Source organism: Labrus mixtus, chromosome 18 (assembly GCF_963584025.1).
Source record: "Labrus mixtus chromosome 18, fLabMix1.1, whole genome shotgun sequence".
NCBI classification, from domain to species: domain Eukaryota; kingdom Metazoa; phylum Chordata; class Actinopteri; order Labriformes; family Labridae; genus Labrus; species Labrus mixtus.
In genome coordinates this window covers 17,193,149-17,207,188 of record NC_083629.1, presented here as the reverse complement: position 1 = coordinate 17,207,188, position 14,040 = coordinate 17,193,149, and the positions used below count along the sequence as shown (strand labels likewise).

Below are 14,040 nucleotides of genomic sequence, written 5' to 3'. Positions count from 1 at the left end.
ATTCAGAGCTACTCCACCGTGTGATTAGTGCCTTTCATAGAGCCTGTCACTTTTTCCCCTGTATCCTCCGCTCAGCATATATTCACACGCTCCTTACAAAAGATTATATAGATTATAATTGTTTATAAATGCATGAACCTGCACGATTTTATCCAAGATTTCACAGTTTTAGGCTAATTAAGATTTCTGAATTTTGGGATGAATGAACTGCTGTCTAGAAAGGTGGTGTTAAGCTCTTTGCATCATGATATCTGACTCCCCCACTTTGTGTGTAGAGTGAGGCAGCTGCTGCTGTAAGAGAGAGAGTGAGAGGAAAAGCGTCCTTAAACGTGGGCTGTTGTGTAATCCCTCCCAGGGCCCCTTTGCTATTTTTGTGCCTGGGTCCGCACGTCACGGTTGGGTATTTTCTCTGGTGACTAGCTCGCATCAATAGATCTTCTAATGTACACCCAGTCAGCCAGCAGCTTCATGACTGATGGGACTTTACCTTGCTAATTTATTTCATTATCGTTACCCGGGCATGAGGAGAATGGAGATACGGACTATGCAGTATGAGGAATGTCACATGTGACTGTGGATATGGGACAAGGGACTATTCAAATGTCAGGTTTGTATTAGGATTATGTTTGATATCTGAATGTCAGCTGCTGTATGAGCCGAGGCTTTCTTCCCATCAGACCGTGTGCTTTATGTCATTCTGATCACAGTCAGGGTTGTGGATTGATACTGCATGCTATGTGCTATGCTGCTGTTAGAGCACCATAGAGGGTTTTGCCATCCAGCTACTCTAAAGCCAGTCATCTCCTTATGATATTTATGGATTTGTTGTCAGCGTGAGGCTTCATGTCTGTTCCCTTTAATGGCCAACTTTAGCCTCTAATGATGTAATGCAGCGGCATACTGATGCTCTCCATATCCAACAATTGTTTGGACATTGTCCCCTCATGTGTATGGATAGCAGTATGAGATGTGCCCATAGGAATGTCTACGTGTTTAAATAAATAACTCCTTGAAGTCATTTATCCATCCATGCGATCATACTGTACCACAGTCAGCCCACTACCATCGTGAAGCACACCTACTGCCACCCACCTGCCTCCTGTTGTTGCACGTCATTGCTGCTGTGTCATATATTTTCGTAAAGGTTAGTGCTTGTTGCCATGAGCGAGAGAAATTTGCTTGGAAAGGTGTGCTGTTACGGGCTTTGTACAGAAAAGTCTGAATTTGTTGTGAGACTTGTCGGCTCTGTTCTCTCTCTATCATGCTCAGTTCAAAGGTATGCGTTGTTTCTGAGGGTCTTATCTTGCTGTCACTCTGCGCCCATATTCCCCCTTCCTTTCTGTTGTAGCTTACAGAGGATGGAAACTAAGCAATGAGGTCAGACCGACCTTGAAAGGGAGCTCCTTATCAGGCCTCTGAATTGTGTTACCCCCAGGTACCCCACTTAGTTTACCTCAGTAAACCTCCCCGTTGCAACATGGATCGTTCCAATCTGAAGCAGCCCTCACCATCCTTTATATGCACTCATATATTTTCTCAATCCGGCTCAGGAAGAAGCGATCGAATCAGTTTGAAAGCTGAGGTTCAGAACTAAAAATATCCATATGGGCATTTGCAAAAAAAAAAAAAAGAAAAGAGAAAGCGAGAACGGGATATATCATCCTTACAGCTTTAAAGCATCTCTTGGCATCTCGAGAGTCACCTTGGATTCGTATCCTCTGGTTTATGCCTGAGGAGTGTGCGGTGTGCTAACAAAGAAAGAGAGGGAGTGAGAGAAAGAGAGTCGGAGGATGTCCTAATTAAGGGGAACTCAGAGGGTTTGAACCAGATAATCTTACATAACCTCGTTAGGGAGGACACAGCATTTGATACTGAGAAGATGGAAATGACGTGCCCTCAGAGATCCATCCCCATGGTATGAGACGAAAGTGAAGCGGCTAAAGCAATTCACTTTAACCACGGGGATGATGATGATGAGTCGGGAATGTTTATGCAAAGGGAAATGACACTTGTAACACAGATGGGTTTAAGGGTTGGGATCCCAGAAGAACAAGGCATCGTATCATGTTACCATACAATCTTGGCTTTGAGTAAAAGAGTTTAGCAAAGCATTTTGATATTTAATATTAAAGATACTGCATTATAAAGGCTGTGGGGAACTCCTCACACTTAATCACCCAAGATGTAACCATGTCATCTGTGTGTAATGGCATGCATCAACTTGAAAAGATCAACATTTTTCAACATTTTCTTTTTTTTTTTTTTTTCTGTCAGCCCAAAGAGCTTCAAGTACTATATTTTGAATGGTTTTTCATCTAAACATCAAGCACAATTCTGTTGCACTGCTGTGACTGAAACCGGGGAAAAGGATGTGGGTGTTATTTTGTCAATATTTCACAGACAAGCTATCAATCCTTATTGTTTTTTTTTAAAACGTCTTTTGCTTAGTTTATACTAGCTCCTGCTTTCTCTGCAAAAAGTTTGTGTTTGACGATATCTCAATTTGTCCCGGGCTTTTGCACTTAAAAGAGTAAAAATTGCAAAATTACATTTCACTTTTATAAAAAAAGGAGTTGGTCTTTAATTGTAGAAAGGAGATGTTGCTTTGATAGATAATCCTTTTCTGCCCACACTTTTGTTTCATAAAAATTAATACATCTATGACCATTTCTGAAATTCATACTACAGTTAAGCATGTGCCTTATATACCTACATAATTCTATGCACCCCAATAGAGGTGTTGAAATGAATTCTTTCTACAATGCATTTCCACGCAGACGTGGATGATTCTGCATAAATTCTGATTTTGCTTATTGACACTGCTTGGAGACTTTCCAGCAGCAACATTTTGCTTTACAATGTTAAGACATTTATGTTGACATTGATTTCTAAAACACTTTATAAATAATAGAAAACCGGAGTTCATATTTATCTGACTGCTCGTCTCCGTTAATGAAAAAGAAGCCTTGTGCAGTAATACAGAAAGTTGATGCATCGTGATATCGACTCAATTTAAATCGTTGACAGGATAATCGTACTTGAGTCGAATCAAGATTCCAGTGAAGATGCACAGCCCTACAGGGTTTCAGCAAATGTGTTTCCTCTGCCAGGGTTTACATGACATATCATTCCTGCTGTTACAGAGCTAATTATAACTTTTTCACTCCAGGTTTTTTAGGAAGGCTTTTGGGAAACAGTCTAGAATTGCACTCACTCACAGCAAGGGAATTTAAACTTAGATTGAATGATGTGATTGTTGAGAGTAAACGTTTTTCACAACTTTGTCTTGATAACCCTTTTATGCATATTTCTGCTATCCTTATTTCAGTTGTCTAATTGTCAATTTTGTTTGGTTTCTTTCAGATGACCCTTCCCAGCAATCAATTCATACCTATGTTAACATCACTACAGTTACATAACAGTTAGTGTCCTTGACAATTGATCCTAAAGAAAGTGACATTGGATTAATGGAGTCACTTGAAACTACTGCAGGAGTGGAACGCTCCACTGAGGGTCAGGACAGAAATGTTGCACAGAAGAAATGCACCTCAGAGGCAGCACAGACACAAAGGAGTCCATCAGTTGAATCAGAAGGCAAGGGTTGGCACCAACAAATGCTGGAAGGCCAGAGAAGAGACACATGTGGTTTCGAAGAAATGTCTGACTCAGGGAAATCACTGCAATTAGAAGATCAGCACTCCCAAATCCAGTCCGCAGCCCACCAAGAATATGAGGCGTCTTCGTATCCAGGACAGCCCACAAAACAGTTTACCAGTGGCAACCAGAAAGCTCTATGTCACCTAGGTTCTGCACAGTCCCCGGGACCTGCATCTGAGAGGATGTCCACCAGTTCACATGAAGTGCAGCAACAGTGCTCCCATTCAGGGATGGATCAGCTGTCAGAGACGGCAAGCAAGGTGGAACAGAAACCACAAAAGCCAGGGAAGTATGTTTGTGATTACTGTGGAAGGGCATGTGCCAAACCCAGTGTACTTAAGAAACATATTCGCTCGCACACCGGAGAACGACCCTATCCATGTGTCCCCTGCGGGTTCTCCTTCAAAACCAAGAGTAATTTATACAAACACAGAAAGTCCCATGCTCACTCGGTCAAAGCTGGAACAGTGCCACTCTCAGATCTTGGTTCTTACAATGCCAATACAGAACAGGGGTCTTTTGAAGGGGAAGGAGAGTTATTCTCTGATGCTGAGCAAAGCACGGACACGGACGAGGACACTCTTAATGACCCGCTGCTGCTGCTGGACTCTCCAGTGGAGGGATCAGATAACACTGCTGTAAAAGTACTAAATCTCATTGCTCAGAAAAAGGGAGCCACGTCGATGTCAGCTCAGGATGGTTCATCCCAGCCCCAAGAAATCAATGCACCTCCTGCCGCTGCAGAGGCTAGCCGTGCAATTCAATCTTGCACGATCAAACAGAGACTCGCACTTCGGCTGTCTGAAAAAAGAAGCAGCGACTCGGAGCACAATCTGTCCCTCCCTAGTCAGTCTAGCAAGGGCAGCACGGACTCTGGGTACTTCTCGCGCTCTGAAAGTACGGAGCACCAGACTGGTCCTCCGAACACTAATGCAAAGTCCTATCAAGAAATTATGTTTGGAAAGTGTTACAGACCAAGCCCTAAACAGACAGAAGCTTTTGTGGCTTGTAGCACGGACTCAATTGAGTATACTACAAAACGGGCTGAGAAAGGTGTTTCTCGCGTTTTTACCCAGGAAAAAGACACTGTTGAGTCAATCAAAATAAACACAAAGTCGTTCACAAGGGAAGAGCTAAAAGAGCCCCAGTTGGACACTGGCTCTGATATGGGGCTTCTGATCAGAAGTAACTCAATGCCAACAGCCTCAGCAGTTTGTCTGACTATGCCTCAAGCACTTAGAGGCAGCCACTCGTTTGATGAGAGAACAAGCAATGGGGGCAATAGAAGACTCAGGCGGCAAGCTGCTTTCGAACTCTCTGCACATGAAGGCCATGCAGACACTGACAGCCATGCAAAGATGAGCGAGAGTGGCATTGCACCCTCAGGATTGGAAATGGAAAATTACCCCTCTTTGGCATCTAATATGAGCCATCAGAGACATGCAATGGAACTGGCAACAAGGAAACGTCGGAAAGAGAAGAGGGAAGAAGAAGATCTGCCAGGTCAATGTGAGGTCCTTCATGAACAGTGTGAGGAAATGTTTGATTCAAGCAAAGACTATGATTCAAAACAAGCTACAGCTGGGTTTATAGCATTGGGAAAAGGACACTCTTCAAGTATGCTAACACAAGTGGAAAGGTGCGATATGGACATATCAGTTAGTCTTGAAATGTCTGGTCGAAAAACTTTAGGGAATGTAATTTCGGTTATCCAGCACACAAATTCAATAAACAGGCCTCACTCTGAACAGTCAGAATCTTACAAGTATCATGGGCAGAGACAGGAAAGTGTTTCTTCATTTCAAGTTATGGAGGCGAGTGAAGCGTATGAGATGGAAAGGAGTGATAGTAGGCTCAGGCAATCATTTCAAATAGGCCCCAAACTTGTGCGGCAGCCCAACATACAAGTCCCAGAAATTAGGGTCACGGTAGAGCCCGACAGTCCAGAAAAAGCTCCAGAGGTGCAGGTGAAAGAGCCAGAGAAGCACGTGGAGGAGTTTCAGTGGCCTCAAAGGAGTGAAACTTTAGCACAATTCCCTCCAGAAAAGCTCCCTCCAAAGAAAAAAAGGCTACGCTTAGCTGATATTGAGCACTCCTCTGGTGAATCTAGCTTTGAGTCTGCCTGCACCAGTCTTTCTCGCAGCCCTAGCCAAGACAGCAACTTGTCTTATAGCTCAACCTTCTCTTTTGACAGAGAGGACAGCTTGAAGTCAGTCTCTCCGGCCAGGCAGGATGATTTTGGCAAACCACTAGAGCTCTTAGCCGTGCCAGGGAGTGGGCACTCCCTCTCTGTGCTTAACCAGCGTCAACAACATGAAATGAGACGCTCCGCCTCAGAGCAGGCGCCGTGTAACTTGCGCAAGGAGTTCCCAGAGGTACGCAGCATATCGTTTGACTATGGCAGTCTTTCTCCGACATCCAAAGTTAGACACGTGGACATTAGTGCTGGCCACTGGGCTATGAGGGAGAGAAGGAGGGGAAACTTGGTACGACAGGAGTCATTGAATATGGACACTGAGGTAACACACGTCCCGTCACAAGTATTTCCGCAGTGCTTCAGCACCACGTCTCCCCCATTCACAGCAGTTGCTGTTCTGCCACAGACTTTGCCAATTTTCTCAACCGGGAATACATTTCCCCAGCTGTCACATCCGAGCCTGTTAGTTCCTGTAAGAATACAGACTCATGTGCCATCCTTTGGCAGTATCACATACACTTCAGTATCACAGATGATTGACAATCAGTATGACGGTGTTTGCTCCATTACATCCAACCCTCAGAATCAAAGTTCTCGTTTGTCTGGAAATTTAGATTCTCATAACCTATTAGCTCATACAAGACCATCTTCAACACAAAACCTCAGTGTTGAAGCCCTTGATCTGTCATCAGCTAAACTTAAGACAGGTATCCCTCTCTCTCTAACCTCAAGAACTATCTCAACCACTAACGCCTCCAGTGGTGGCGCAAACAAACGGATGCTATCCCCTGCTAGCAGCCTAGACCTTTTCATGGAGGTCAAGCAGCAAAAACGTGTGAAAGAGGAAAGAATGTTTGGCCAAATTGTAGAGGAGCTGAGTGCTGTGGAGTTGGGGAAATGTAATTTGAGTGAAGAGAAGGGGCAAAGGTCAGAGATGCAGGGTGCATCAACACCTCATGCTCAGGATGACTCACATAGGAGTAAATTTATCACACTTCAGCAAAAAGTGACGGAGCCAACTGACCACAGACTTGAGTCAGCAATGGAAAGTAGCTCCCTGGAAACCAGCTCACCATCCTACTCCATGATATCAGTCAGCGAAGTGAAAGAAGTTGGCATGGAGGAACGAGTGCAGATGGATACGATGGCACAGCTGGGTAGTAGTCAAGATATCCTGATCTCACACGCTGAGCATTCGAGACTGTTATCTCAGTTTCCAAGTCTTCGCACGACGACAGGTGTGAGCTGGTGTTATCTCAACTACACTAAGCCAAGCTGCTCTCACACCGACGCCCCTTTCTCCTCTGTGTATGCCACCTGGTGTGTGAGTTCCCACAACCCCAACCCTCTGGAATTGACTACCAGTTCTTCGCTGGCTCTGCTGCGGTCTAGACAGAGGGGAGAGAAGGTTATATACACAGTGGCTGCCATGTCTCAGACTGGTACGGGGAAATTGGTTTCATCCCTCATCCTTTGGAGGCAGTCCATGGAACAGGTGAAAAAATGAAACCATATCTGCGTTGTTTCCAAAACATATTACTGTCCCATATGAAAAAGGGTCCTGTCTTAGTTTTGACTTCTTAAAATTAAATTGTTCTTGCTGTTATATTGTCCTTTGTTGGAATTACTTTAAAAAAATAAATATTTAAGCTGCAGGAGCAGTATTGCCTCTTTGGAGGACAAAATGACAGCTAGAGGTTATTGTCTGAAATGTAGATATATATATATATTTTTATTGTGCAATTGTGAAGTCGTTACAAGTGCTAGACGATACAAAAATCCCCAAAATGAAATGTAGATAGTTAAGGACCCTATTACCTTGAATACGGCACATTACACTAGATTCAGCCATTACTCACAAGTCGATAAAATTCATTTCTCTATGACTTATTATAAGCGTTTAATTGCCAGATGCTCTGCAGGCAGCATAAACAAAAAAATCTTGGCAGTGGAAATACTAAGTACCAAAAAAACAATATTATTTCATAATGAATATTTAATGGTATTGTTTCACTGCATTGTATTTTGGCTGATATATAACTTATATAATGACATAAATCATGGTTAATAAAGCTCTCAAAAAATAAAAAAAACACACAATATAATCAGTGACCTGTTCTGGGTTTCCTTCAAACAGACGACGAGCATTAGTCATTTTTGCACAACCAAGCTGTATAGAACCATGTGTGACTTACAATATTGGAAGCATCACATTACGTTGTCGTTGTGGTGTCAATTTAAAAGGGATGTTAACAAAATGTTTGTTCATCTGATTCAGCTGCAGAGGAAACCAGAGCCCAAAGAGGTGGACATCACCTACGGGAAGAAGGTGAAAGACTCCAGCTGCAGAGTGAAAACTACCAAGGAGGAGTGGAAAGAGAGGGAGGCGTCCACACCCCAAACAGTGCCAACACGCATTAAGATCTTTGAGGGAGGGTCAGTCAAGATATTAGTTATCATAACACTTTCCATTTCTGCTGACAGTAATTACAGCAGCTATAATAGGCTGCTAGTAATTACACTATATTTCAGTCTTTGTTCTCTCCCTATTCGGGATGTTTTTATGTACAGTATTTCTGAATAGAACTCTCTTTATTTTTTAGGTTCAAGTCCAATGAGGACTATGTGTATGTCAGAGGTCGAGGAAGGGGAAAATACATCTGTGAAGAGTGTGGCATTCGCTGTAAAAAGCCAAGCATGCTGAAAAAACACATCAGGACCCACACAGATGTGAGACCGTACATCTGCAGGGTGTGCAACTTTGCTTTTAAAACTAAAGGTGAGAATCCTCTTGGCTTATACATTTAAGAGTTTTGAAATGTTGGAAGTCTGTAAGTGTTTATTTAGATCGGTAGATCACAAAAATTGCCCATATTACCACATAAAATGCCTTTATTTAAGAGCGCCTAGAATTTTTCCTACCATTGTCCAAAATCAGCGTCGCAATCTGGCCTGCATGAAATGAGAAAAATATGCCATGTGTGAAAACGTTGTTCAATATTGCGATAAAGATATAAATTGTGATAAATAAATAAAACCAAAGAGTGCATATAAGCGCGTATAAGTCATAACTCTCAGTTTCTTTATATGTCTGATGTTCTTCATGTTTTACAGAACACCTGTGTTTGCATTATGTCCTTTTTAATCCAAAATATATCCAAAAAACAGTCGTCGTCGTCCCCCCCCACTAGGCACTAATTTATCTGAAAGTAGCTAATAGTTAGCTCTAGCTTCATATGACTGCATTAAAAAGATTTGAAAGATTGCCCATTATACACAGGCCTCCGTAGAACTTGTAAAACGTACACATGCTGAGTGAGAAAGCATTGCTTGACGACAATCAAAGTGTTTTATTTTTGTATTGGAATGAACTCAGACCTTTGCAATGTGTTTATTGCTAATGCTCATATTGCGAAAATGATAAAACCACGATTAATTGCGCAAACCAAGTTCGATAAAGGATTTCGCTCTTTAAAAACGGATCCATCCTCTTTGGGGTAGAAAATTAAATTTGCCAGCACATATCTCCTTAAATAATAGACACAGGTTTCCAGAGGAGTGGTAATGTTATAATTAAAAAGCACAACCAGAACTTATTTCTTGTTTCATCCTTTTACAGGAAACCTGACTAAACACATGAAGTCAAAAGCACACATGAAGAAATGTCTTGAACTGGGAGTGTCAGTGACATTGGATGAGACAGAGATACAGGAACATGGTAAGATACTGACATAATATTCTTGCACATTCATGAATTACAGCTGATAAATCTAACTTAACTGGTGCGTTTGTCTCTGAAGTTGACGACAACCAAGAAGATTCCAAGTCAGAAGTTGTGATCACAACCAAACACCAGTTCTCAGATGCAGAAGACTCTGACGGCATGGATGAAGAAGCTGATGAAATCGACGAAGACGACGAGGAGGATGAAGAATACGAGGGTGACTCTACTCCAAAGTTGCGCTCAAGAAGCACAAGTCCTCAGCCATGTGGAGTTACTTCTCTGTCAGTCACAGCCACTGCTGCTATCCATGGCTGTTCCCTCACCTCTCTGCCTGACCCAGATGTTCGCCAACAGTCCTCAGGTATGCGGACTGGTATGGACCATAGACCTGTCCTCGCAACAGACCAGAGAGAGAAGTCCATGGATGAAGACTCTCTGGCTATGCTGTCTCCAGACCATGCCAGCTTTCTATTCGACCCCTATTCTTCTTGTCTGCTGTCTCCTGGTTGGGAGTCCCCGATCAGGGAGCCCTCCCCTTCACGTCTGCGTTACCCGTCCCCGAGGCGAGAAATCTCCCCTCGTGGTCGCTCCTCTCCTAGATGGGATACCTCCCCACTTAGGCCAGGTTCACCCAGCTTGACCCCCATTCAGCACCTCTCCCCAGCATCAATTGAACACCCCATGTCTCCCGGAACAGAGCTGGCTGGAAGGCCGTCAATCAGAGGCCGGCAAAGAGTTGTGCTTCGGGCAGTTTCCCCACGCCGAGGTTCACACCAACACAGAGGAATCAGCGATAAAACCAGACACCAGGCAAAGATGGAAATGGCTCAGCAACAAGTACGCTTTGATATGGAAATGGTATGTACCATGATAAGCCAAGTTCAACTATGTTGTAACAAATTGTTAAAATCGTACAATTAATTTAGCAGAAGCTCCTCTAAAAGTACGATAAATTAAGATACGATACACTTTCCTGTCCAATTGGGGAAAAATGTGCTGCCATTATCTTAGAGTCAATAAATGAAAACAGTAGAAACTAACAAGACACATGTAAACAGAAAATCCCAAACAAAAGCATACCAAAAACACAACAACATATTATGCCAATTACCCATATTTCACAAGATCTGCATACAACCCAATGTAAGTAAGAGAAAATATAAAAAAAACGTTTTGTCTGTGTAGAAAAAGTTTGAATAGTATGAATAATCACTATCTAAGTGGTGGTCTGTGATGTAGAAACTTTTTAATGTTGACCTAAATAATGCTGTGTTTATCACATCTCTGCATTTTGCTTACTGTGTTATATTTACCCATGAGAAATCATCTCAGCGATGTTGAAACCGCTCCAATATGTCTTTTCAGGATCAAAGGAGCAGCTTGGCTTCCAGTCTGCCTGTTGCTGCCAGTTCTCATCACCAGAACATCCTCAGCCACCTCCCACTTCACTCCCAGCAGCAGGCCCACAGTTTGCTCCCCGTTGTTCCCGTCGGAGGCCTCCAGATGTTACACTCTCCGCCTTCGTCCAGCACTGATGTCACTAGTTCCTCCGCGCCAAGCCCCCAGAGCAGCGAGGGCCAGCGTTGCAGCAGCAGGGAGGGATCTGTCCAGGGGCTCGAGAGCGGAGGAGAAGACGCCAGAAGCCAGAACCAGCTGTCCCCCGAACAGGCCGCTCAGGAGAAAGCCTTCAACCCCAGCAGCAGGGACAGTGGACAGGAGGAGAACGTCCAGACCTGCTTGAAAGCCATCGCCTCGTTAAAGATTACTACAGAGGACCCTCATTGAAACCTCTTTTTGTGTCTTTTTGATTCGACACAGGAACAGACGCCTCTCTGCCACATCTGCAACCTTGTTGTCCTCTGCCCTTTAGGCATATAACTCCATCTTTATCCCATTAGAGGCAATATGATAACACTTCCTCTGGTCTTGAACACAATCCAGACAGCTCCTTTCACATCTGGGTTGACATCAAACCTTCAGAGTGAAGAAGAAACCTTACCTGTCTGATGTGCTCTTCTCTTCAGAGACTCTTTCAAATGATTGGACGAGCAGCAGGATGTCTTGGGAGGGGGGGGAAATCATTATTGGGTGCAGGTGCAATATGGAAAGATATTATGCTAATATGCCTTTGTTTGATGTAGTTTGCGTACAATTGCACATAAATTATATTTATGGATTCTGTACAAATGTCCTTAACATATACTCCTTCTTAGATGCATACAAACAGTGTATTTTACTGTACGTGTACTTTGAAAAATAGACTGTTGTTTAACGTAATCATATCAAGATGTGATGCAGTAGCGCAGTAAATAAAGACTATTTATAAGGGGGGAAAGGATGTGTACTATAAAACAGTCTGACCAAATTTTAAGTAGATGCTTCTTGTGCAGTTTGGTGCTTTTAATCAAGCGGCAAGGGTTTGTGCCTTTACTTTTGCTTTTCATGGATCTGTTATCAGAAGGTTGTTGTTGAACAAGGAGGAAAATGTCGAGGTATTCTTTATTCAGAAGTGTCTGCGGCGTCAGAGGCACCTTTTAAAAGAAAAGCTTTTTTTTGTTGTTTTTTTTCTGCCAGTTCTGCTGACAGACGGTTGCAGCTTCATTTATGTGAAACAATCTTAAATAATGTATCCTTTGTTGCATTTCTCTTAATGTTGTGGTTTTTATCTTGGTATAAAAAATGCATGGGATTTGCTATTGCACAAAAAATAGAGGAAGTTAATATGTAATTATGAATACTGTAAAATGTATTTATATATTAGAACGTGAGCACTTATTGATACTGGTAAATATTTGACTACTATTTATATGGTATATCTGTACTTATGCAGCAGTGATGCAGTTATGCAGTGAGCCACGCTGGCATTGCTTTTGATCTCATGTATTTATGCTTTTTATTAAACAGCTTTCTTTCCCTCTCAGATACAGATGACCAGAAGCATTTTATGAGTTTTGACGATGCACTTTCATCCTTTCATCTTTGATGTTTTCACTGACATGGTCGAGTGGAGACAGGGGGGGAGTAAAACATGTTACGTTCTCTCGTGGTTTTGAAACATTCCAGTTGTTTTTTTTTTTTTTTTTCCACGTTTCTCATTTTGTGAAACATGTTGCACACTATTTCAAGGGGCTATGATGATCAGACGAAAGTGTGTGTTTTCTTGCATTCAAAGTGTAACTGGATGAATCAATATCACTTACTGTTAGTAATGCTAAAGTAATGATGTTAACAGCGTGAGTTGGTTGACTTTACCTGTGGCTCAACCCAAAATGTAAGTAATCATTCACCAAATGCATTACTTCTTCTTTGTAAATATATGTGTATTTGTATTATTTAAACTATTTTTGCAGTGTTGAATTCTGAAAACTTTTTAAAGCAGATTGTTTATATCTCTTTAAGGGGTGAAATGCCTGCAGTTGACGTAATGGAGGTTTAATGAGAGGCGAAAATAGCACAGTGTTGATCCCTAACAGTGTGTCACATCTTTAAAAAAAAAAAAAAAAAAAAATGTGTATTCACATCACTTCTCCAAGTGGTTATGTCACCAGTTTGAGAATGAATTTCAAAATCAGAAAACACTTTGTTCACTCATGTTTACATAAAAAAAAAAAAATTCAAAGGTGCACTGCTTTAATTTGTTTCCCTTTCTGAAGATGTATGTAGCTTTTTGATTTCATGGTAATGTCATTTTGTTTGTCGTGGTAAAGATGCAGAGTGCTCACGAAATGTGAAGGGAAAAGTGAAGCCTTCTATTTGCTTTTGCATACAGTATGTATACAGATTGTGTTTTGTTTTTATTGCATATTCATAATGACTGAACTGCATTGTGCCTCTCATGTCTTTGAAATTCCCTGTAAAACACACAGAGGACGAATCATTTTTACCTCTCAGCTAAATTCTTTTGAGGAGGGAAAACCTCAGTAGCCAATTTGTGTTTAGCTATTTGCATCAAAAACCGGCGAGTCGAGACGGAGTGCCTCTTTTATGCTATGAGGACTTTATTGTTTGGTGCTCTACTTTTTCAAATTAAATTCAAAGTTGTTTCAAAAGAATATACTTCTGAGTCTGACCCAAGGATGTGTGTTGCAGCTTATTTCACGTTCTCGACGATGTTATGTTCTTCCATGATTGTTTAAATTGGAGCACTAACGGGAGGGGCTTTCAGAACAAATCCTTCACTTTTTATCTGGAGGGGGGGGGGGGGGCTTTGGAGGGAAAACTATCTCTGGAGTGAAAAATTGCAGCAACTCCTACCAGTGACACCCTCTGGTGAAAAATGATTACTGCAGTCATAACATAGAACAAGAACAAAAAAAACATAAATGAACACTTCCAAAAATAGCTCTCACCTTGTGGATAATATTCATACATTTTCAGGATGCATCAAATTCAGCAAACCAGCGGCGTGTTCCGGCAGCACAAAACGTGTTCTGCACCTTGAGTACTGAAGGTGTTATAGGCA

General features: G+C 42.1%; 1 protein-coding gene across 1 annotated transcript; it reads left to right on the top strand.

Moving 5' to 3' along the window:
• Window positions 1–446: 446 nt before the first annotated feature.
• hivep2b (HIVEP zinc finger 2b) lies at window positions 447–13,652 on the top strand. The gene is made up of 7 exons (XM_061062464.1): window positions 447–607; window positions 3,364–7,349; window positions 8,133–8,290; window positions 8,458–8,633; window positions 9,474–9,572; window positions 9,655–10,436; window positions 10,944–13,652. Exons 2-7 carry the CDS (start codon window positions 3,468–3,470, stop codon window positions 11,361–11,363), a joined length of 5,517 nt encoding a protein of 1,838 aa, XP_060918447.1. The 5' UTR covers window positions 447–607; window positions 3,364–3,467; the 3' UTR covers window positions 11,364–13,652.
• Window positions 13,653–14,040: the final 388 nt, after the last annotated feature.